The sequence below is a fragment of the Otolemur garnettii genome, unplaced genomic scaffold, assembly GCF_000181295.1.
Source record: "Otolemur garnettii isolate 467f Iridium unplaced genomic scaffold, OtoGar3 scaffold00003, whole genome shotgun sequence".
NCBI classification, from domain to species: domain Eukaryota; kingdom Metazoa; phylum Chordata; class Mammalia; order Primates; family Galagidae; genus Otolemur; species Otolemur garnettii.
In genome coordinates, this window is record NW_003852398.1 from 35,107,928 (window position 1) to 35,130,914 (window position 22,987).

The 22,987-nt window shown below is 40.1% G+C and overlaps 3 protein-coding genes and 1 non-coding gene across 4 annotated transcripts; 1 reads left to right on the forward strand and 3 right to left on the reverse strand.

The window, feature by feature from the left end:
* Positions 1-537: 537 nt before the first annotated feature.
* Positions 538-2,967, reverse strand: LOC100956857 (protocadherin alpha-7). Its single transcript, XM_003782298.2, has one exon. It carries the CDS (start codon positions 2,965-2,967, stop codon positions 538-540), a length of 2,430 nt encoding a protein of 809 aa, XP_003782346.1.
* Positions 2,968-6,315: 3,348 nt separating this feature from the next.
* Positions 6,316-6,424, forward strand: LOC111727162. The gene has a single exon (XR_002774780.1). It is a non-coding gene; the product is annotated as a U6 spliceosomal RNA (small nuclear RNA).
* An 886-nt stretch (positions 6,425-7,310) lies between these two features.
* On the reverse strand, positions 7,311-9,749 carry LOC100957170 (protocadherin alpha-5). The gene has a single exon (XM_003782299.1). It carries the CDS (start codon positions 9,747-9,749, stop codon positions 7,311-7,313), a length of 2,439 nt encoding a protein of 812 aa, XP_003782347.1.
* A 10,306-nt stretch (positions 9,750-20,055) lies between these two features.
* Positions 20,056-22,629, reverse strand: LOC100948139 (protocadherin alpha-4). The gene has a single exon (XM_003782115.2). It carries the CDS (start codon positions 22,527-22,529, stop codon positions 20,136-20,138), a length of 2,394 nt encoding a protein of 797 aa, XP_003782163.1. The 5' UTR covers positions 22,530-22,629; the 3' UTR covers positions 20,056-20,135.
* Between the last annotated feature and the right edge of the window lie 358 nt (positions 22,630-22,987).

The window sequence follows — 22,987 nt, forward strand, 5'->3', positions numbered from 1 at the left end:
GAGAACACTTAGAGAACTAAAAATAGACCTACCATTTGACCCTGCGATTCCTTTATTAGGTATATTCCCAGACAACCATAAAGAATATATTCCCAGCAGCCATAAAGAATGATGGAGACTTTACGTCCTTCATGTTCACATGGATGGAGCTGGAAAATGTTTTTTTAGCAAAGTATCACAGGAATGGAGGATAAAGTGTCCAATGTACACAACCCTATTATGAAATTAATTTGTACCTTTTATATGAAAGCTATAACCTAATGACAGCCTAAGAATGCCGGGAGGGGGATTGGAGGGATCACTTCTGAGGTTTATCTTACAGGGGTACAAGTGAATCTTTCTAAGAGTAGAATGTGAATGTTTTGAAACAATAACTAAGAAAATGACATGAAGGCTATGTTAACCAGTTTGATGGAAGTGTTTCGGATTGTGTGTGAAAACCCCACACTGTACCCCAGAAGTGCATTAATGTACATAGTTACCATTCAATAAAAAAAGGAAAGAAAAATTATATATAAAAGTATCAACTAAAAAAAATCATAAGGAATATTTAAGGAGAAATGCTAAAATAAATATTTTTAAATTGCTGGAAACAAGATCATTATAACTCACATTCTCTGTAGAGGTGGAACCCTGAGGAAGACTGGGGCTGAAGGCCATGAGGTCAGCCTTAGGAGGACTCTCTCCAGAGCACGCTCTCTGCTGCCCCTGCTGTGAGTTTGACCAGCTCCCCACTGCGCTGGAGCACACCAGCCTGGGCTTGCTGGGCCTGCATGAACCCTTGGTGGGTGGCGCAGAACATTGAAGCACTGTGTACAGCAACAGCGTGAGCACCAACAGACTAGACACCGCACAGATGGCAACAATGAGGTACGCGTTGACATCCATCAGCGACACATCTGGCACCACATTGCCCTCCAGTGCCCTAGAAGAGGCTTTTGCCGCCTGGCCGCTCTCCACTAGTGAAACCAACACAGTAGCGGTGGCCGTCAGCGCTGGCTCACCATGATCTTTTACCAACACCAACAAGTGCTGGCGCGGAGTGTCCACTTCGTCTAGGGCCCGTGTGGTGCTGATCTCCCCAGTGTACAGACCTACGCGGAATAGGCTATTCATGCCACCCGCTGCAGGCTGCAGCTCATAGGAAAGCCACGCGTTGTACCCAGAGTCCGCATCCACTGCCCGCACCTTCGTCACTACATGGCCTGCGCCCACCGACCGTGGCACCAGCTCGCTAACTGCACCAATGCCCATGCCAGCCCGAGGTGCCAGCAGCTTGGGCGCATTGTCGTTCTCATCAAGCACAAACACCTGCAGCGTTACATTGCTGCCCAGAGGTGGCACGCCTGCATCGCGCGCGCTCACCTGGAACTGCAACAGCTCCAGCTCCTCGTGGTCCAGAGGCTGCAGCGCGTACACCTTGCCGCTCTCCGCGTGCACCGACACGTAGCTCGATAGTGCGCGTTCGCCCACCCGCCTCTCCACCAGCGAGTAGGACACCAGCGCATTCTCCTGTGCGTCTGCGTCCCACGCCGACACAGTGAAGATGTGACAGCCCGGCGGATTGTTCTCCTTCACGAACACAGAGTACTCCGGCTGTGGGAAGGCTGGCGCGTTATCATTCACATCGGCCACCTCCACAGACACACTGGCCGTGGCCCACAAAGAAGGCGAGCCCTCATCTCGAGCTGTCACCACCAACTCATAGGCAGACACACGTTCTCGGTCGAGGGCGCTGTCCAACACCAACGAATAGTAATTTTTGAAGGTGGATACAAGCTTGAAGGGAACTTGGGGCGTCAGTGAACAGGTCACCTGACCGTTGGCTCCAAAATCTAGGTCAAACACGCTAATCAATGTGATGACTGTGCCTGGCAGGGCGTCCTCGGAGACAGGGAGAGACAGTGAAGTGATAGTCAACTGTGGAGCATTGTCATTAGCATCCACAATTTCCACAAGAACTGTACAATGACCAGCCAGTGGTGGGAAACCTTTATCAATAGCCTCTACTCGAATTTTGTAGGCTTTACTTTCTTCAAAATCAATTAATCCTGTCACTGTAATTTCCCCAGTTACAGGGTCTATGCGGAACTTGGATTTTACATCTGGAGAAACATCACTAGAGAATGAATAAATAATATCCCCATTCAAGCCTTCATCTAAATCTGATGCATTGGGGTTAATCACCAGCGTCCCAATAGAAACATTTTCTGGTAATTTCACTTTATAGAGTGTTCTGTCGAAAACTGGGGTATTGTCATTGGCATCCAGCACTGTGATGAGTAACCAAACAGTGCCAGTCAGTTCGGGTTTGCCCCCATCGGTGGCCATGAGCAATAAATGAAGCTCTGAAGCTTCTTCTCTGTCTAAAGGCTTCCGTAATATAAGTCCAAGAGGTTTTACCTGCTCATCCTTGGTTGGTACATCCAGCGAGAAATACTCATTGGGGCTCAGTCTGTAAGTGAGCATAGCGTTCTCTCCAATATCTGCATCGGATGCGCCCTCTAGTGGAAACCGAGAGTCAACTGGCCTAGATTCCGCGATGAACAGATTCTTTTGTGCAGCTGGGAACACAGGCGGGTTGTCGTTAATGTCCTTCACCTCCACCTCCACATGGAAAACCTGAAGCGGCCTGTCTACAATCACCTCCAGGTGAATACTGCACTCCACGCTCCGCCCGCACAGCTCCTCCCGGTCAATCCGAGAATTCACGAACAAAATGCCATTCTGCAGATTTACCTCCAGAGGGTCCCCGTGGCCTTTGGACACCACCCGAAACAGGCGGGGCACCAGTTCCGCCAGCTCCAGCCCCAGGTCCTGCGCGATGCGTCCCACGTAGTTGCCGTGTTTGGCTTCCTCGGGAACTGAGTAGTGGAGCTGGCCACTCCCTGCTTCCCAGGCTGCTAGAAGTATAATAAACTGTAATAGATGCCGACTTCCTGGGTCACATCCACGGGAGCACACCATTTCAATTTATTGGCTTTTTATTCTATTCAGCGAAACTTGCCTCCAAATGTATAGCAATCTTTTCATCCCTTCATTTCAATCCTGAAGCGCTGGCCATTGTTGAGCATCCGAAGGAGAGTGGAGTGTCTTTCCAATGGGAAATGACTTGGGTTTGTTGATAATAAAAGAATTTGCGGTAAAGAGCGACATCATGTGGCCCACATAGTAAGCACGAATTACAAAAATCAGTAAAATGAAAAAGCTGTATTTCAAAAACTGAATATTTTCTTCATTGTTTTCGAAGTGTAGGACACCATCTCTCACGCTTGTTATAGGCATTCTTAGATGATTAGTGACTTTTGAATATTTCATGTGACCATACCTGTAGTTTCCTTATGCCTTGAAAAACGTTTTTCCACACACTTTTAAATAAAGACAGAAACCTAAGTGACTAAATCATTTAAACTTTGAACAATACTATGTTCAAATTCCTTTGTTGTAGAGTTCAGGAAACCTCACGTTCTTAGATTCATTATCCTGTTAAGGAAACTTCAGCTAGGGACCCAGGATCGCAAGAATCTACTAATGGAAGAGAAACAAAAAGTTGGGGGGGTTGGGGAGGGGGCTGTATTTTGTTTTGTTTTGTAAAGAGGTAGGAAATATTAACTACTATTGAGATACTTTTCTGAAGAAAACAAAATAATAAAGGGTTTTGGAATCTTTGAAAAGGTAAAATTTGTATTAAGTAAACGTTTTGAGGAGGAAGTATTCTGAAATTTTCTCTTCATCAGAATTTATATATTCTGTTACAGGACTTCATAATTCCATATTTGGTTGCTCTTCTATCCTTTTTAAGCCTTATGTTTTATGAATACATAACTGTTTTTACAGTCTCCAATATGATTTGGATTATTTCTTTTATAACGTAACTTTATTTCATCAGATAAATTTTAATGTTCACCCATAATTCATAATCACTTCTTGAGGTATTCTATTCTTTTTGTATCTACTTTATAGAGCTACTTTTCTTGAATGTTTCACTTCAATGTTCCCAGCTGCAAGTAAAATAATTACATCTGTATTCTAATGCTTTCTTAAATAAGTTTTTATAATTGCTATTCTCCTGGAGTATTACAACAGCTTCTTATGGTGTCACCTTGCTTATCCCAATCTCATTCATCCTGCATTTAACTCTTATAGTCATCTTTCTGAAACACTTCTTATTCTTATTGCTTCACAATTTTTGATAGCTTTCAAATGGCTTTTGAGAAGTGTCGAAATTTCTTAGTCTAATTCTCCAAGTTATTCAAGATTTTTCTCATATTGTTTTTTCTTGCTTTATCTCTTTTTTTATTAAATCATAGCTATATATATTAAAATACTAATGGGTACAACATGCTGATATTATATACAGTTTGAAATACTTACATCAAACTGGTTAACATAGCCTTCACCACACTTCCTTAATTATTGTGTTAAGACATTAATATTCTACACTTAGTAGATTTGACATGTACCCTAGTAAAATGCACCATAGGTGTGGTCCGACCCATTACCCTCCTTCCATACATCCTTCCCCCTCTTCTCCCCTCCCGCCTCCTCTTTCCCCTTCATCTTGGGCTGTAGTTGGGTTATAGCTTATGGGAACTTCATGCTATAACCAAAGCAGACCATTCCTTGTAATACCATTCCTAGAAAGGTATATTTGGGATTTTCTATGTATGAATTTGTTTTAGCTACTCTCTTCTCAAGAATATCTATTTTTCTTCATATTCTCATATTCTCCCAGGGTAAACTCCTCCATTTTAAAACCACTAAAATCATCATAATTCTTTTCTTTTTTTTTGAGACGGAGTCTCAAGCTGTCGCCCTAAGTAGAGTGCCATGCATCATCGTAGCTCACAGCAACCTCCAACTCCTGGGCTCAAGTGATCCTCTTGCCTCTGCCTCAGTTTTTTCTATTTTTAGTAGAGATGAGGTCTCACTCTTGCTCAGGCTGGTCTGGAACTGTGAGGTCAAACAATCCACTTGCCTTGGCCTCCAAGAATGCTAGGATTACAGGTGTGAGCCACCGCTCCCAGCCAAAATCATCATCCTAAATCTTGATGGACTCATTCAGTAAGGGGGGAAAAAGGCAGAAATTTTTTCTATAATTCTTATTACACTGTGATTTACCTTTCCTACACTTCTTATTATATTTTGCCTTATATTGTGATCATATTTACATAGGATACATTTCTTTATCTTTCTATGAAATTCTTGAAGTCAGCAACTGGGTCTTGTTGATTTGATGATCCGTGGTAGGCACAGAATGATATTCTTAGATACTCTTCTACAAATTTTCTTTATAAAAACATTTATCATTCAATAGTAATGGCTGTAGTTCTTCTTTACTTACAAAGAAAGCATGCTTTTTTAAGGTAGTTAGATATCATTTTCCATACTAATGATGCTCTTTGTTGATTACTATAAGTATAGTCAGAGCAATTTTGTCACTCTTAAATATGTGGGAGATTTTTTTTTTTGCATTTTAGTGCAATATTAACTATGTGTTTAAAGACATGTAGCTCACACCTGTAATCCCAGCATTTTAGGAGGCTGAGACAGGAGGATTGCTCGAGCCCAGGAGTTTCCAACTAACCTAGGCAACATAGCCTCCACCTCTACAAAAAAAATCAAAAAATTAGCCACAGTTGGTGGTGGCTACTGCCTGTAGTCCTAGGTGCTCAAGAGACTGAGGTAGAAGGATTATCTGAGTCCAGGGGTTTGAGGCTGCAGTGAATTGTGATCAAACCCCTGCACCTCAACCTGGGTGACAGAGCAAGACCTTGTCTTAAAAAAACCCTTAGAACTGAATAAAACTCTATATGACAGAACTTGTGTAATATAGCTAAAGTAGTACTTAAAGGGAAACTTAGTTTTTATTTTAAAAAACAGAGAATACTATATGTATGTATGTATATGTGTATATATGTACATATGTATTTCTTTTTTTATTCTGAAAATGGTGGTTCATGACTGTTATACTAGCGCTCTGGGAGGCACAGGTGGGAGGATCAAGTCAGACCAGAAGTTCAAGACTAGCTTGGGCAACACAGGATCTTATCACCACAAAAAAATTTAAAAATTAGCCAAGTGTGGTGGTGCATGCCTGTGGTCCTAGTTACTTGGGAAGCTAAGGCAGGAGGATGGCTTGAGCCTAGGAGTTTAAGGGTACAATTGGCTATGATCATGCCACTGTACCCAATCCTAGGTGACAGAGCACAAACCCATCTGTAGAAAAACCAGACAAACAAAAGAAGAAAATAATTAAGGAGGAAAGAAAGAAATCTAAAATTAAAAGTAATAATAAACCAAAAATTTGGGACCAAGCTCTCCTTTCAGCAGCATATATGTTAAAATTGGAATAATATGGAGAAGATTAAACTGATTCTTGCACAAGGATGACACGCAAATTTGTGAAGCATTCCATATTTTAAGATAAAAATTTTTAACCAAAATATGTTAGGATTATCTCAAGGGCAGGCACTCACAATTATACCTCAGCATAATAATAATGTGTAAATTGAAAAATATGCAAATTTCAAGAAGATTAAATCACTGTTCCAATGACTGTTAATGATAAGGTAAGGGACTATAGATAAAAGAATGAGAAATCTTAAGTAATGATAAATAATAATTATCAAGATATATTATTAAGTGAATAAAGTAAGATTAAAAGCAATACTAATCTGTTTTTAAAGGAGTAGGGAAGTTTATTAACATATAAAGAAAATATCTCTAGAAGGATACCCAAGAAATAAGAATGTTCAAAGTATTTAAAAAGGTATATTAAGCAGATTTGTGAAAGAGATGGAAGGGAAATTTTAACTAAATTGTTTTGTTCTTCTAGAATATTAAACTATATAAATGTATTTCCTATTAAAATCAATAAAATGGGCTTGGCGCCTGTAGCTCAGTGGCTAGGGTGCCAGCAACATATACTGGAGCTGGCAGGTTCGAATCCAACCCGGGCCTGCAAAACAACAATGACAAATACAACCAAAAAAATAGCTGGGCGTTGTGATGGGCACCTAGAGTCCCAGCTACTTGGGAGGCTGACGCAAGAGAATTGCTTAAGCCCAAGTTTTCCAGGTTGCTGTGAGCTATGATGCCACTGCACTCTACTGAAGGCAACATAGTGAGACTCTGTCTCAAAAAAAATACGTATATATACATATATGTATGTATATATATAAAGATTTAGTGCAAAGATATTACTGTTGATAAACTGGATTTTAAGCATAACTATAATTTTTAGTACATGAATTAGCACTAATAAAGAATTATCATCTAAGAAGCTGCTACAATAATTATGTATAATTTTAAAAAACACAAGAAATTGAAGAAAAGATAACACATTTAATATTAAAGAATGAGGAGGAAATACTGCTGTGAATAAGAATTTTGCCACTTACATTGTCTGTGGAGGAGGGACCCTGCGGAAGACTGGGACTGAAAGCCATGAGGTCGGTCTTGGGCATACCCTCCCCAGAGCACACCTTCTGCCTTCTCTGTTGAGGGTAAGAACAGCTCCCCACCTCACTGGAGCACACCAGCCTGGGCTTGCCCGGCCCATACACGCCCTCAGTGGAAGGCGCCGAGCACCGCAGCGCAGTGTACAGCACCAACGTGAGCACCAACAAACTGGACACTGCACAGATGGCAACAATCAGGTACACGTTAACGTCTACCATTGCCATCTCTTGGCTTGCAGCGCCTGCCAATACCCGCGACGAGACTTTGGGCGCCTGGCCGCTCTCCTCTAGAGATACCAGTACAGTGGCTGTGGCAGTCAGTGCAGGCTCACCGTGGTCCTTCACCAGAACAAGCAGGCGCTGGAGCGACGCGTCCGCCTCGTCCAGGGCACGCGTCGTGCTGATCTCGCCGGTATACAGTCCCACGCGGAAAGGGCTGCGGGCACCTCCAGCCCCTGGTTGCAGCTCGTATGAAAGCCACGCGTTGTAGCCAGAGTCAGCGTCCACTGCACGCACCTTCGCCACCACATGGCCCGCGCCCACAGACCGAGGCACAAGCTCACTCACAGCGCCTACAATGCTGCCCGCCCGAGGTACTAGCAGCGCTGGCACGTTGTCGTTCTCGTCCAGCACAAACACCTGCAGGGTCACGTTACTGCCCAGCGGTGGCACACCCGCGTCGCGCGCGCTCACCTGGAACTGCAACAGCTCCAGCTCCTCGTGGTCCAGAGGCTGCAGCGCGTACACCTTGCCACTCTCCGCGTGCACCGACACGTAGCTCGACAGCGCGCGCTCGCCCACCCGCCTCTCCACCAGGGAATAGGATACCAGCGCGTTCTCCTGCTCATCCGAGTCTCGCGCCGACACAGTAAAAATGTGGCAGCCTGGAGGATTGTTCTCCTTCACAAACACCGTGTACTCGGGTTGCGGGAAGGCCGGCGCGTTGTCGTTCACATCAGCCACCTCCACTGACACGCTGGCTGTGGCCCACAGAGAAGGAGTGCCCCCGTCCCGCGCTGTCACCACCAACTCATAGACAGATATACTCTCGCGGTCCAGGGCGCCGTCAAGCACCAGCGAATAGTAATTCTTGAAGGTGGACACCAGCTTGAAGGGTACGTGCGCAGTTAGGGTACAGGTCACCTGCCCATTGGCCCCTGAGTCAAGGTCAGACACTCTGATCAGCGCAATAACAGTGCTTATTGGAGCATCCTCTTTGACAGGCAGAAAAAGGGAAGTTATGGCCATTTCTGGGGTATTATCATTCACATCCAGGAGTTTCACTATTACTTTGCAGTGCCCTGATAATGGAAAAGTGCTTCTATCCACTGCATCAATATTAATCTCATATAAATTACAGTCTTCATAATCTAGAGTTCCCTTAACTTTTATTTCACCACTATTAGAATTGATTGTAAATTTAGATTTTACATCGTCAAAAACAAGATTACTAAAGAAATACGCTATTTCCTTATTAATGCCCTCATCTGCATCTGAGGCGTTCAGTTTAATAACTAATGTCCCATTCGGTGTATTTTCCAGTAGTCTCACATTATAAATAGATTTATCAAATTCCGGGGCGTTATCATTCGCGTCCAATACATTGATCAACAATTGAACTGTACCTGTTAGTTCAGGTTTTCCTCCATCAATTGCAATCAATAATAGACGATGTTCTTCGGTTTCTTCCCTATCTAAGGATTTCTTCAAAACTAGCTCTAAAAAAATCGCTTTTTCTTCGTTTGTTTTAATATCCAAGTCAAAATATTCGTTAGGATTTAATTTATATCTTAATTCTGCGTTTGCTCCAATATCCAAGTCAGATGCGCCCTCTATAGGAAATCGCGAATCTGGCATTCTTGACTCTAAGATGAATAATTTTTGTTCTTGTCGGGAGAACATGGGAAGATTGTCATTAATGTCCTTCACCTCCACCTCTACATGGAAAACTTGCAGTGGCCTGTCCACAATCACCTCCAGGTGGATGCTACACTCCGCGCTCCGCCCGCACAGCTCCTCCCGGTCAATCCGAGAATTCACAAACAAAACGCCATTCTGCAGATTCACCTCCAGAAGGTCCCGGCGGCCTTTGGACGCCACTCGAAACAGGCGGGGCACTAGTTCCACCAGTTCCAGCCCCAGATCCTGAGCGATGCGGCCCACAAATGTGCCGTGTTTGGCCTCCTCCGGAACCGAGTAGTGGAGCTGGCCGCTCCCCACCTCCCATGACGCGAGGAGAAGCCAGAACAGCAGGCGCCCGGATTCCGGACCCTGGGAATATACCATCTCAATCTTGTTCCAATTTTCAAATCTCTATTGCATCACCACACGATATTTTTTAGAAATTTAATTCCCAATTTACTCTATATTATTTATTTGCTCACCTCTTTAAGCTTCCTAGCAGAGCCAAAATGGAAGGTCCTTTTTCTTTCTAAGGAAAATGTGCTCAGTGTATTCCCTTGATGTTGGGGAGAAGGGAAAAAACCTTGCGGTGTCCAGCGACATCATGTGGATGAAAGGGTAAGTATTCTATTTTGTTTTGTTTTATTTACCTATATTTGTCAAATATTTCTCAAATAATTCCCAATATCAGTGACGTGATTCCTATGACTCTTTATATCCCTTATCTCCATTCAAAACATGGCATTAAAGTCTAACTAAAAATGCATCAGTGTAAACATATCATTAAAATATTACAATAACAACACATCTGAATTTGCAAAATCCCAATCCTTCCTAGAGTAATCTGTATTGGTTTGTTTTATATAAAGAGGGGTTTATAGGTCTAAACTGATAAAAATAACTTTTTAAAAGTTAAAGTTTTGACTTTTTCTTCTTTCGCGACTTAAATATATCTTGTTAAATTTGTTAAATTTTTCTGTGTTATTTTAATGGAATGTTTAGATATTATCTCCATATAACTCACAAAACATTTTTGTTCTAAGTTCAATGGTTAATGCTAATATTTTGTTGATACTGTTTTCAAAATAACTAAAACTATTTTGATAACATTCTTCACTAGTTTCCAAATAGATAAAAATGTATTTCTTTAATTTCTTTATAATTTCTATTTATTTTTAGTGTTGACTGAAAAACAGTAATATGGAGGTTTCAATTTTCTTGAAGGGGAAAGGATAATAGAACAACTTTGGTAGGTTTTTGACTCCATTTTCAAATTAGAAGTATCTAGATAACATTTCTTCAAATTGTTATAGGTGATAAAGCAGTTATTTAAAAATTTGAAATCATATATCTTTGCATTTATGCAGCAAGTCGTAAGTAAGATGTATTATTTCACAAAATGTTTAAATTCCAGTAAAAGTAATCATGTTAAAAATATTACTTTGTTAAGCAGGCTACTTTTATATATTAGTTTCTTTAATTTTCAGTATCCCAGCTGTTTACTGAATAGTACTGTTTAGCCTGACTTACTACATCAAATCTTAATAAAAGTAGTCAAAAGAAAATTTCACCAACTTTTAAATTGAAGAAATGGTTAATATTCTGCTTGTGTATATTTGTAAATATTACAAAACCTTCCTTCCTTAAAAGAGGGATCAAATGATCAATAATTATGTCACTCAATACTTTTACATTTAAATTATAGCCTGAAAAAAAATAAGATATTTAATAAGAAAATACAAAGTCAGTTGAAATTCACTTGATTTCTAGTATTCAAACTTGTAATGCAAAGAAATAAGATACTGTCACAGAATTGTTTCTGATGATCTTAACAGGGGGATTTATTATTTCCTTTATGTTTTATAAGATTCTTAGTATCTCTACTATCATGACTTTACTCTAACTTTCAGGTCACTTAAATGAAAAATGCCATAATTGTAGTCAAGAATTCAACTGATGATTTTGACAGTGGACTGGAAAAACAAGAGAAAATTACTAAAGTAAAAAATGGATAAGAATAAAATATAACCCATGTAACAAAGAGAAAAAGTTATTCAAGAATGCAAATTGCTATAAAAAACAAGAGATATAGTGAAAGAATTTAACATATATGTACTTAAAGTCATACATGAGGAAAGAAAATGGGCAAGAGAACCAATATTTGAAATGTGCTAAGTCTCATCTTAAACCAATAAAATATATCAACCCGCAAATATAGAAACTACAAACAAGATAAAAAACAAAGCAAACCAGAACCATGCGTATCATAGTAAAAGTGTTAAATACCAAAAAAAGTGTAAAAACAGTTAGAGAAAAAAGATACACTACCAAACAATAAATATGATGGTCATCTGCTCATAGAACACTATAGAATGTCACTTTGAAAGCACTGAAAAATAATTTCAATACCCAAAAAACTTCCTCAAAAGTGATAGTAAAATAAAGATGTTTTCAGATATTAAAAAAATTAAAGTTTCTAAACCAGCAGCCCACACTAAAAGAAATATTAAATAATTTCTTCAGGAGGAAAATGATCCCAGAGAGAAACACAAATGTAAATGGGTGTTAACTGTACAAGACAGTATGATAATGTATTCTGTATCTAGACTATATGAAAAATTGAAACTCAAGTCAGTAACAAAAAAAGAAGCACAGGTAAGTGCAGTTATTATGCAAGGTTTTAGCACTTTTTGTCTAAAAGTGGTAAAAGTACTGGTATAATTTAGGTTTTAATGAGTCATGGGTGTATGTTATAATCTCTGCAAAATCAATAAAGGAGTTAGTAAAGGAATATATAACTTAAAATAAACAGAGGTAATGACAGCAGCAAGGCAGTATTATAAGAAGCCTGAGACATACCAAGTCAATAACAATACATGGGCCAGTCCCACAAACCAGTTAAGAAGCTTCTGTGCTCCAAGCAAGTACAAACCCAGCTGTATCAAAGCTAGTAGGAAAATTTGGGACACCCTCCAATTATAGTCCTGTCCCCCAGCACTGTCCAACTCAATCATGAGAAAACCCCCAGTTCCTGGCTTCTCCCTGGGGAGGAAAATAGAAAAGTAAAGCATGTACTCAAAATGTTCTCACTTTTCAGGAGGACTGTCCAAGAGAATTATTTTTGTATCACTTGTCTTAGAGCACTGATGGAACCCAGCATATGCTAGATGCCTGATACCAAGTGAGAAAAGTAAAGAATTTATGATACAGAGAACCTGTGACACAGCAGACAGAACACAATTTACCTCAGCACCTTCTCCCTCGTTAGGGAAAGAGAAGAGTAGAGCATGCATCCAAAGTTCCAAATTTTTAGTGGGCTGTCCAAGGGACTAGTTTTGGTCTCATCTGACTCAAGACAGTGGTAGGACTCAGCATATTCTAGATACTTGGGAGGTGCTCAGAACCAAAAAGACCTTAGCGAATACTACTGCTCCAGAGGACCCACAGTACAGCACACAGATACCAATGAGGAGCAAGAGATTAGAGTTCCCCCGCCCAAAAGAAACCAACAGATCCCTCTAATTAGGAACTTACACACACACCAGTCCATGGCAGATGCATCCACAGAAAAGGTTTGAGAGGACCCAGAATCTCTAGCCAGTGGAGTAGGAAAGGTCTCTCTCTGTACAAATCCAAGACTGGAAAAGATAGCTGGGGGGGGGGGGGTTCTCAGATGCATGAATATCAATGCAAAGTTATAAATAATATGAATAACCAGGAAAACATGGCCCAATTCAAAGGAAAAAATCTTTAAAACCAAACGTAAAAAAATAGAAGCATGTGAATTACTTGACAAAGTATTTAAAATAACTGTCATAAAGATTAATGCTTAAACAGAAGGAAAATTTCCACAAATAGAAAATGTTTAAAAGAACAAAACAAAAATGGTATAACTGAATGATACAATAACTGAACTGAAAATTTTACAAAAGGATTCAAAAGTATACTTGGTCAAGTAGAAGAACCAATGAACTAAAGGACACATCATTTGAAATTATCCAGACAGAGAAGCAAAAAGAACAAAGAATAAAAGGGAGTGAAGAAAGCCCAAAGGATGTATGGGATATCATCAAGTGGGCCAATCTACTCATTATTAAAGTCTCAAAAGGATAAGAGAGTGAGAAGTACTATAAAGCTTATTTTAAAATATTATCACTAGGCTCAACGCCCGTAGCACAGTGGTTATGGCACCAGCCACATACACCGAGGCTGGTAGGTTTGAACCCAGCTGGGGCCATCTAAACAACAATGACAACTGCAACAAAAAATAGCCAGGTGTTGTGGTGGGCACCTGTAGTCCCAGCTACTTGGAAGGCTCAGGCAAGAGAATCACTTAACCCTAAGAGTTTGAGGTTGCTGTGAGCTGACCCAAGGGTTTGAGGTTGCTATGAGCTGTGATGCCACAGCACTCTACCAGGGGTAACATAGTGAGACTTTGTCTCAAAACTAATTAATTAATTAGTTAATGAATTTAATATTATCACTGAATCCTTCCCAATTTGGGGGCAGGAAATGGACATTCAGATTAAAGAACCTCAAAGGATTTTAGATGGTATGATCTAAAAATAAAAAGCCTACATCAAGACACATTATAATCAAATGTCAAAAGTCAAAGACATAGAATTTAGAAAGTAGCAAGAGAAAAATGACTCATCACATAGTAGGGGGCAGTCTTAAGACTATTAGTGAGTTTCTCAATAGAAACCTTGCCAGCAAAAAAGGAGTGATATAATATGTTAAAAGTGCTGAAAAGACAAGGAGGAACCCTGCTGTACAAGGAAAAAAAATTTACAGGAAAAATATTTCATAAAAAATGCAGGAGAGATAAAGACCTTTCCAGATAAACAAAAGCTGAAGTTCATCACAATTAGACGGGTCTTACAAGAACTGTTAACAGTTTTATGAGTTACAATTAAAAGTTGCTTAACAGCAACATATAAGCATATTAAAGTATAAAGCTCACTAATAAAGGTAAATATATGGACCAAAACAGAATAATATTGTAATGGTGGGCTTGGCGCCTGTGGCTCAAGCAGCTAAGGCACCAGCCACATACACCTAAGGTGGCAGGTTCGAATCCCCAGCCCGGGCCTGCCAAACAACAATGATGGCTGCAACCAAAAAATGGCCGGGCATTGTGGCGGGTGCCTGTGGTCCCAGCTACTTGGGAGGCTGAGGCAGGAGACTCGCTTGAGCCCAGGAGTTGGAGGTTGCTGTGAGCGTGATGCCATGGCACTCTACCCAGGGGGATAGCTTGAGGCTGCGTCTCAAATAAAAAAAAAAAATATATTGTAATGGTGGGGAATAAATCAATTTTAAATCTGATATAGAAGTTAAAATACTAATGTACAACAAAAACCACTGTAACTATGAAAGAATGTTAATGGATACACAGTATAAGGAGATATAATTTATGACATCAATAACAAAATGTGTGAAGGGGAGAAGTAAAAGGAAAGAATTTTTGTTTTCTATTGAAATAAAGTTGCTATCAGCTTAAAATATATTGTTATAACTATAAGATTATTTTTCTATAAGCCCATGGTTACCACAAAGAAAATATCTGTAGAAAATACTTGAAAGAAAATGAGAAAGGGCCAGAGATGGTGGCTTACACCTGTAATCCTAGCATCTGGGAGGTGGAGGTAGTGAATTGCCTGAGCTCACTGTTGGAGACCAGCCTGAGCCAAAGCAAGACCTCATCTCTAAAAATAGCCAGGCATTGTGCCAGGTACCTGTAATCCCAGCCATTTAGGAGGCAGAGGCAAGAGAATTGCTTAAGCCCAAGAGTTTGAGGTTGCTGCGAGCTGTGATGCCACAGGGCTCTATTGAGGGTGACAAAGTGAGTCCCTGTTTCAGAAAAAAAAGAAAGAAAGAAAATGAGAAAGGATCAAAACCTATTACAAAAAGTAATGAAACACAAAAGAAGAAAGCAAAAGAATAAAAGAGGGACAAAAGAACCATGAGACAGATCAAAAAAAACTTTAACAGAGTGGCAATACTAATTATCCATATCAATAATTACTTTAAATGTAAATGAAATAAACTCCTCCAATCAAAAGACATAAAGGAGCTTATTACATAAAAACAAAACCTAACTATATGCTGTCTGCGAGAGATTCACTTTAGACTTAAATAGCAGATAGGCTGAAAGTTATAAGAAGACACTTCATGCCAAAAGAGAACAGAGGTAGCAATAGTTATAGCAGGTAAAATAGTCTTTAAGTTAAAAAGTGTCACAAGACATAAAGAAGGACAACATAAAATTATAAAAATGTCAGTTTCCCAGGAAGATATAGCAATTATAAATATATATTCACCCAGGCTGGGCTTGATGGCTAATGCTTGCAATCTGAGCATTCTGGAAGGTTGAGACAGGTGGATTTGCTTTGAGACCACCCTGAGCAAGAGTGAGACCTGTCTCTATGAAAAATAGAAAAACTAGCCAGGCATCATGGTGGGCACCTGTAGTCTCCACTACTTGGGAGCTAAGGCAAGGGGATGGTTTGATCTCCGGATTTTGTGGTTGCTGTGAGCTATGACACCACCATACTCTAGCCAGGGGCAACAGAATGAGACTCTGGCTCAAAAATAATAATGATAATAAGTTAATAAATAAATAAGCACCCAATGTCACAACACCTAAATATTTCAAACAAACATTGACAGAAATGAAGAGAGAAACAGATAACACAACAGCACTACATAATGATGTTTCAGTCAATGACAGACTCCATGTACCAAGGTGGTCCCACAAGATTATAATGGAGGTAAAAAATTGCTATCACCTAGTGATGTTGTAATGTTGTAAAACAACACATTATTCACATGTTTGTGGTGATATTGCTGTAAACAAAGCTACTGCTCTGCCAGTCATATATCATTACAGTATAGCACATAAAATTATACACCGTACATAATACTTGATAATAACCACATTACTGCTTTACATATTTACAATATACCATACTTTTTATTGTATCTAAAGACAAAGTAGCTGAATACATAAAAACAAGACCCAACTTGTTTCTTACTACTTACAAACAAAAAAGCTAACTATAAAACAGCCCAAGGCAGGTCCATCAGGATGTATTCCAGAAGAAGGCATTATTACCATAGGCGATGTTAGCGCCATATGTGTTATTGCCCCTGAAGACCTTCCAGTGGGATAAGATGTAGAGGTGGAAGACAGTGATATTGGTTATCTTGACTCAATGTAGTCCTAAGATAAAGAGTGTGTTTATGTCTTAGTTTTCTTTAAGTTCAAAAAGTACAAAAATAAAAATATTTTAAACAGAAATAATCCTATCCAATAAGGATACCAAGAAAAATATTTTTGTACAGCTGTACAATATGTTTGTGTTTTAAACTAAGTGTTATTACAAAAGAATCAAAAAGATTTTAAAAATTCAAAATTTTAAGTGCAGGCACAGTGTACTCTACACCTATAATTTCAGCACTTTGGTAGGCTGAACAGCAGGATTGCCTGAATCTAGGAGTTTGAGATCAGCCTGGGCCACACTGTGAGACCCCTTCTCCACAAAAAAAATGAAAATTTTTTTAAAAATTAGGTTTATAGGCTAGATGTGGTGGTTCATCCTGAATCTTAGAACTTTGGGAGGAGACTGATGTGGGAGGATTGTTTGAGGCCAGGAGTCCAAGACCAAAATAACAAGACCCTATCCCTACAAAAAAAATAGCTGATTATGGTTATGTGTGTCTGTAGTCCCAGCTACTTGGGAGGCTAAGGCAGAGGAATTGCTTGAGCCTAGAAATCTGAGGTTGTAGTGAGCTATGATGATGCTCTGCACTGTAGCCCAGGCAACAGAGTGAAACCCTGTCTCAAAAAAAAAAAAAAAAGCTTATCAAGGAATAAAATTATGTCATCTAAGGTTAATTTGTTATTGATTTAAGAAATGTTTTAATAAATTTACTATAACCTAAGTATACAGTATGTAAAGTCTATACTACTGCGTAGTAATGTTCTAGCCCTTAACACTCACTCATCACTCACTCACTGACTCAGAGCAACTTCCAATCTTGCAAGCTGCATTCATCCATATCCTTTACAGATATACTATTTTTTATCTTTTATATTGTATTTTTACTGTACCTTTTCAATTCTTAGATATATTTCATTGATTAAGTACTATTTTAGAATCTTCTATAGTATTCAGTATAGTAACATGATGTACAGGTTTGTAGCCTAGGAGCAATAAATCATCAAGCCTAGGTCTGTAATAGGCTATACCATCTAGGTTTGTTTAAGTATGTAAATATACTCTGTGATTTCCCACAGTGATGAGATCACCTAATGAGGCAATTCCCAGAAAGTATCCTCATTATTAAGTGACATATAACTGCACTTGAAGATTTCAATACCCCACTTTCAATAAGGGATAGAGCATTCAGACAGAAGATCAATAAGGAAAAAGAGGACTTGAAAAACACTATAGACCAAATGGAACTAATATAGCAGAATATACATTCTTAAACAAATTCTGAGCATTTTCCAGAATATATCATATATTAGGTCACGAAACAAGTCTTAACAAATTTAATAAGATTGAAATCACAATGGAATGAAACTAGTTGGAAGTAAAACTGGAAAATCCACAAATGTGTGGAAATTAACAACCTTTTAGGGTCAAAAAAGAAATCAAAAGGGAAATTAGAAAATAGGAAATTGACATAAATGAAAGTGAAAACACAACATACCAAAACTTACAGGATGCAATAAAATCAGTACTAACAAGGAATTTTATAGTAATAAATGTCTCAATTAAAAATGAAAAAAGATCTCTTAAGACAACTTCACTTTACAATCCAAGGAATAAGAGAAAGAAGGATACACTAGGCCCAAACCAGAAAGAAAGAAATAATGAAGATTAGAGCAAAATTAAATAAAAGAATTGAGTAATAATTAAAAAATGATTTTTTTCAAAAGACCAACAAAATTGACAAACCCTTTGCTAAACTAAGAAAAAAGGAGGGTCAAAATGAGAAATGAAAGAGGAGGCATTACAACTGATGAGACTATTACAATTATATACCAACAAATCAGATAACCTAGAAGAAATGAATAAATTCCTACATACAACGTACCAAGACCTGAATCATCAGAAAATAGATAATCTCAACAAACCTATAATTACTAAAGAGATTGAATCAGTACTCAAAACTTCCCAACACAAAAAAATGCCCACTGGAGAATACTACCAAACACTTAAAGAAGATTCAATACCTATCTTGCTTAAATGCTTCCAGAAACATTGAAGAAAAAGGAACATTTCAAAACTCATCTTATGAGTGTAACAAAAAATGGGGGAAAAGGAATTTTAATTCCTACTTTAAAACAATGATAAAGAATATATTCCAAATGGATTGTAGATGTAATAATATAAACAATGAAGCAAAAAAACCCACAAAAATTATGTACATGACATAGACTCAAGAACAAAAATTGATATGTTAAACCTAATTAAAATAAAGAATTTGTACAAAAAAGACACAGAAGAATCAAAAGCAAGCCATGAGGTAGAAAAATATCAAGAAATGGATTATGCCCAGAAAAAAAAAGACTTTTAACTAATAATAAAAACACAAAGTAAAGGAAGGAATAAAGTTCCACAGAAGCAAAAAGGAAAAGATAAACAGAACAGAATAGAAAAATAAGCAGATTTGATCAGCTATTGCACAAAATAATGTGTAAAAATAGCCAAAAATAACATAGAAAAGCCCTCAACCTCATTTAAATATGAAATGAATTCAAAATGAGAATACAAAACTCACCCAATAAAATGGCTAACATGAAAATAATCTGACAAATGTAAAGATGATGTGGAGAAGCAGAAACTATACACTACTAGGAATATAAATAGGTAAAAACATCTTGGAAAATTGGCTGGCATTATCTACCAAAGGTAAAGATACACACATACTTTATGAACTAATAACCCAACTCCTAGATAATTACTCAGGAGAAATCTGTATACATAGGCATTTAAAGAAATGTATATTTATTACAGAATTATTTGAACTAGACATGAAGAGATACAATGCAAAATCGTCAAGAGTGGAATAAATAATGGATAGTATATTTGTGGAATAGCACTAGAAACAGATAAATGAACTACAACTACGTGTAACAACATGTCTGACTTCATAAACAATGACTGATAAATATGAATACAAAGAACACATAAACAATGTGCTTAATTGTTTAACACATAAGTAATATGCTCAGACTACACATATTGTGCATTTCCAATTAGATAAACTTCCCAAAACAGGCTAAAACAACCAGTTATAAAAGTCATATGTGTGACTACATTTGGAAAGAAAATAAGGGAAAGTTATTTAACAGATGCATATGAAATGCTTCAAAGATGAAAATAACAGTGTTTTTGACTTTCAGACATTGAGCTATATTATTTCCCTCTGTACACATCGTGTACATATTTTAGGTTGACATAGAAAATTGTTCCCTAACGTTGATAATCACAGAAATTAATAAGGTAAAGATGGTGGACACAAAAGTTACTAGAAACTACACTAATAGATATGAATACTTATTGAATAATGAAGCATAAAAAGACAGCAATGTATGTATATTGTCTTGGTGGCCTATAATTCCCAAAGACTTTGGTTAAAAATGAATATGTGAAAAAAGATAAAAATTTAACCAGGTAAATTTAATTCTGAAAAATAAAATTACGAAGAAGCTGATAGAGGGAAAATCTACGAAAATTCAAATTAACAGAAAAGATATCATAAACTAACCTTTGCAAACGATTCCCCAGTTGTCTGCGGCTGATCCTCTCTGTCTCTGGAGTCAGGTAAACTGGGGCTGAAGGCCATGAGATCGGTCTTGGGCGGGCCCTCTCCAGAGCACACCCTCTGCCTCCTCTGCTGGGAGTGTGACCAGCTCCCTACAGCGCTGGAGCACACCATCACTGGCTTCCCCGGCCGGCGCGAGCCCTCAGTGGGCGGCGCGGAGCACCGCAGCGCAGTATACAGCAGCAGCGTGAGCACCAACAGGCTAGACACTGAGCAGATGGCGATGATCAGGTAGACGTTGACATCCACGAGCGAGGCTTCAGGACCCGTTGCGCCCGCCAACGCTCTCGATGAAGCTTTGGGAGACTGGCTGCTTTCCACCAACGATACCAACACAGTGGCGGTGGCAGTCAGTGCAGGCTCACCGTGGTCCTTCACCAGAACAAGCAGACGCTGCAGCGACGCGTCCGCCTCATCCAGGGCACGCGTCGTGCTGATTTCACCAGTGTACAGACCCACGCGGAATAGGCTACGAGCACCACCAGCTGCTGGCTGCAGTTCGTATGAAAGCCACGCGTTATAGCCAGAATCGGCATCCACTGCGCGTATCTTCGCCACCACATGGCCAGGGCCCACAGATCGAGGCACAAGCTCACTCACAGCACCTCCAGCGGCACCCGCCCGAGGTACCAGCAACACTGGCGCATTGTCGTTCTCATCCAGCACGAACACCTGCAGCGTCACGTTGCTCCCCAGAGGCGGCACGCCTGCATCACGCGCGCTCACCTGGAACTGCAGCAGCTCCAGCTCCTCGTGGTCCAGAGGCTGCAGCGCGTACACCTTGCCGCTCTCCGCGTGCACCGACACGTAGCTCGACAGCGCGCGCTCGCCCACCCGCCTCTCCACCAGAGAGTAGGACACCAGCGCGTTCTCCTGCACGTCTACGTCCCGCGCTGACACAGTGAAGATGTGACAGCCCGGCGGGTTGTTCTCCTTTACAAACACCGTGTACTCCGGCTGTGGGAAGCCCGGCGCATTGTCATTCACGTCGGCCACCTCCACAGACACGGTGGCTGTGGCCCACAGAGAAGGCAAGCCCCCGTCCCGCGCGGTCACCACCAGCTCATAAGCTGACACACTCTCACGGTCCAAGGCACTGTCCAGCACCAAAGAATAGTAATTCTTGAAGGTGGACGCCAGTTTGAAGGGGACATGAGATGTCAAGGTGCAGGTGACCTGTCCATTGGCACCTGAGTCGCGGTCAGACACGCTGATCAGTGCAATGACTGTGCCCAGTGGAGCATCCTCTCTAATTGGAAGTGATAAGGACTGGAATTCCAAATCTGGGACATTATCATTGTTGTCTTCTATTTCCACAATAACTCTACAATGGCCAGACAGTGGGAGCTGTCCTTTATCAGTGCCTTCTACAATAATTTCATAGGATTTGCTTTCTTCAAAATCAATATATCCCTTTACCATAATTTGTCCAGTAACTGGATCTATGTTGAACTTGGATTTCACACTTGGTGTATTATCACTTGAGAATGAATAAATAATGTCTCCATTCAATCCTTCGTCTAAATCTGAGGCATTAAGTTTAATTACCAATGTTCCATTAGAGACATTTTCTGGTAACTTCACTTTATACACTTTCCTATCAAAAACTGGGGCATTATCATTGGCATCCAGTACTGTGATGAGTAACTGAACAGTGCCAGTTAGTTCTGGTTTGCCCCCATCAGTGGCCGAGAGCACTAAAAAAATCTCCGGAGTTTCTTCTCTGTCTAAAGATTTTCTTAATATAAGCCCAAGACCTTTTACCCGCTCATCATCAGATGGTTTTTCCAGAGAAAAATATTCACTGGGGCTCAGTCTGTAAGTGAGCAGAGCATTATCCCCAGTATCTGCATCCGAGGCGCCCTCTAGTGGAAACCGAGAGTCAAGCGGCCTGGATTCTGCGATGAACAGATTCTTTTGCGTTGCTGAGAAGAGTGGCGGGTTGTCGTTAATGTCTTTCACCTCCACCTCGACGTGGAAAACCTGCAGCGGCCTGTCCACAATCACCTCCAGATGGATGCTGCACTCCGCACTCCGCCCGCACAGCTCCTCCCGGTCTATCCGAGAATTCACAAACAAAATGCCATTCTGCAGATTCACTTCCAGAAGATCTATGCCCCTTTTGGACGCCACCCGGAACAGACGCGGCACCAATTCCGCCAGCTCCAGTCCCAGGTCCTGCGCGATGCGGCCCACGTAGGTGCCGTGTTTGGCTTCCTCTGGGACTGAATAGTGAAGCTGACCCCTCCCTGCCTCCCACACTGCGAGGAGAAGCCAGAGCAGCAGGCGCCGGGATTCCTGGCCCCTTCCCCAGTAAAATTCCATCTCAAGCGCACAATGCTCTGTTTTAATTCGATATCGTGTCGCAAAAACATGAGAAATCCGTCAGTCAAGTGCCGCTGCATCCTCCATCTTTCAGACTGCAGATAGTCTACACAGCTCTTTCCAGAAGGATTTTTTTTTCACCTGCTTTCGCTGTCAGATCTATTTTATGGTAAAGAGCGACATCATGCGGCTTCAAACCGTAAGTATGGATTCTGGAAATCCACATTAGATTATAAACTGCTGGGTCTCATGTATTCTTTCAGTCGTTATGGAGAATAGGATACATCTTATAAAGCTAAGGTATATGTTTGATTGTTTGAACCATTTTTGATTCAATGGTTTCAACCATTGATTGATTATGATCCTTAGTTGCACTACAGGGGCAGATTTTGTTTCAGCGGAAATTCTTTTTTTATACAGGTTTTAAGTATTACAGAGACCCAACTGGAGTTAATATA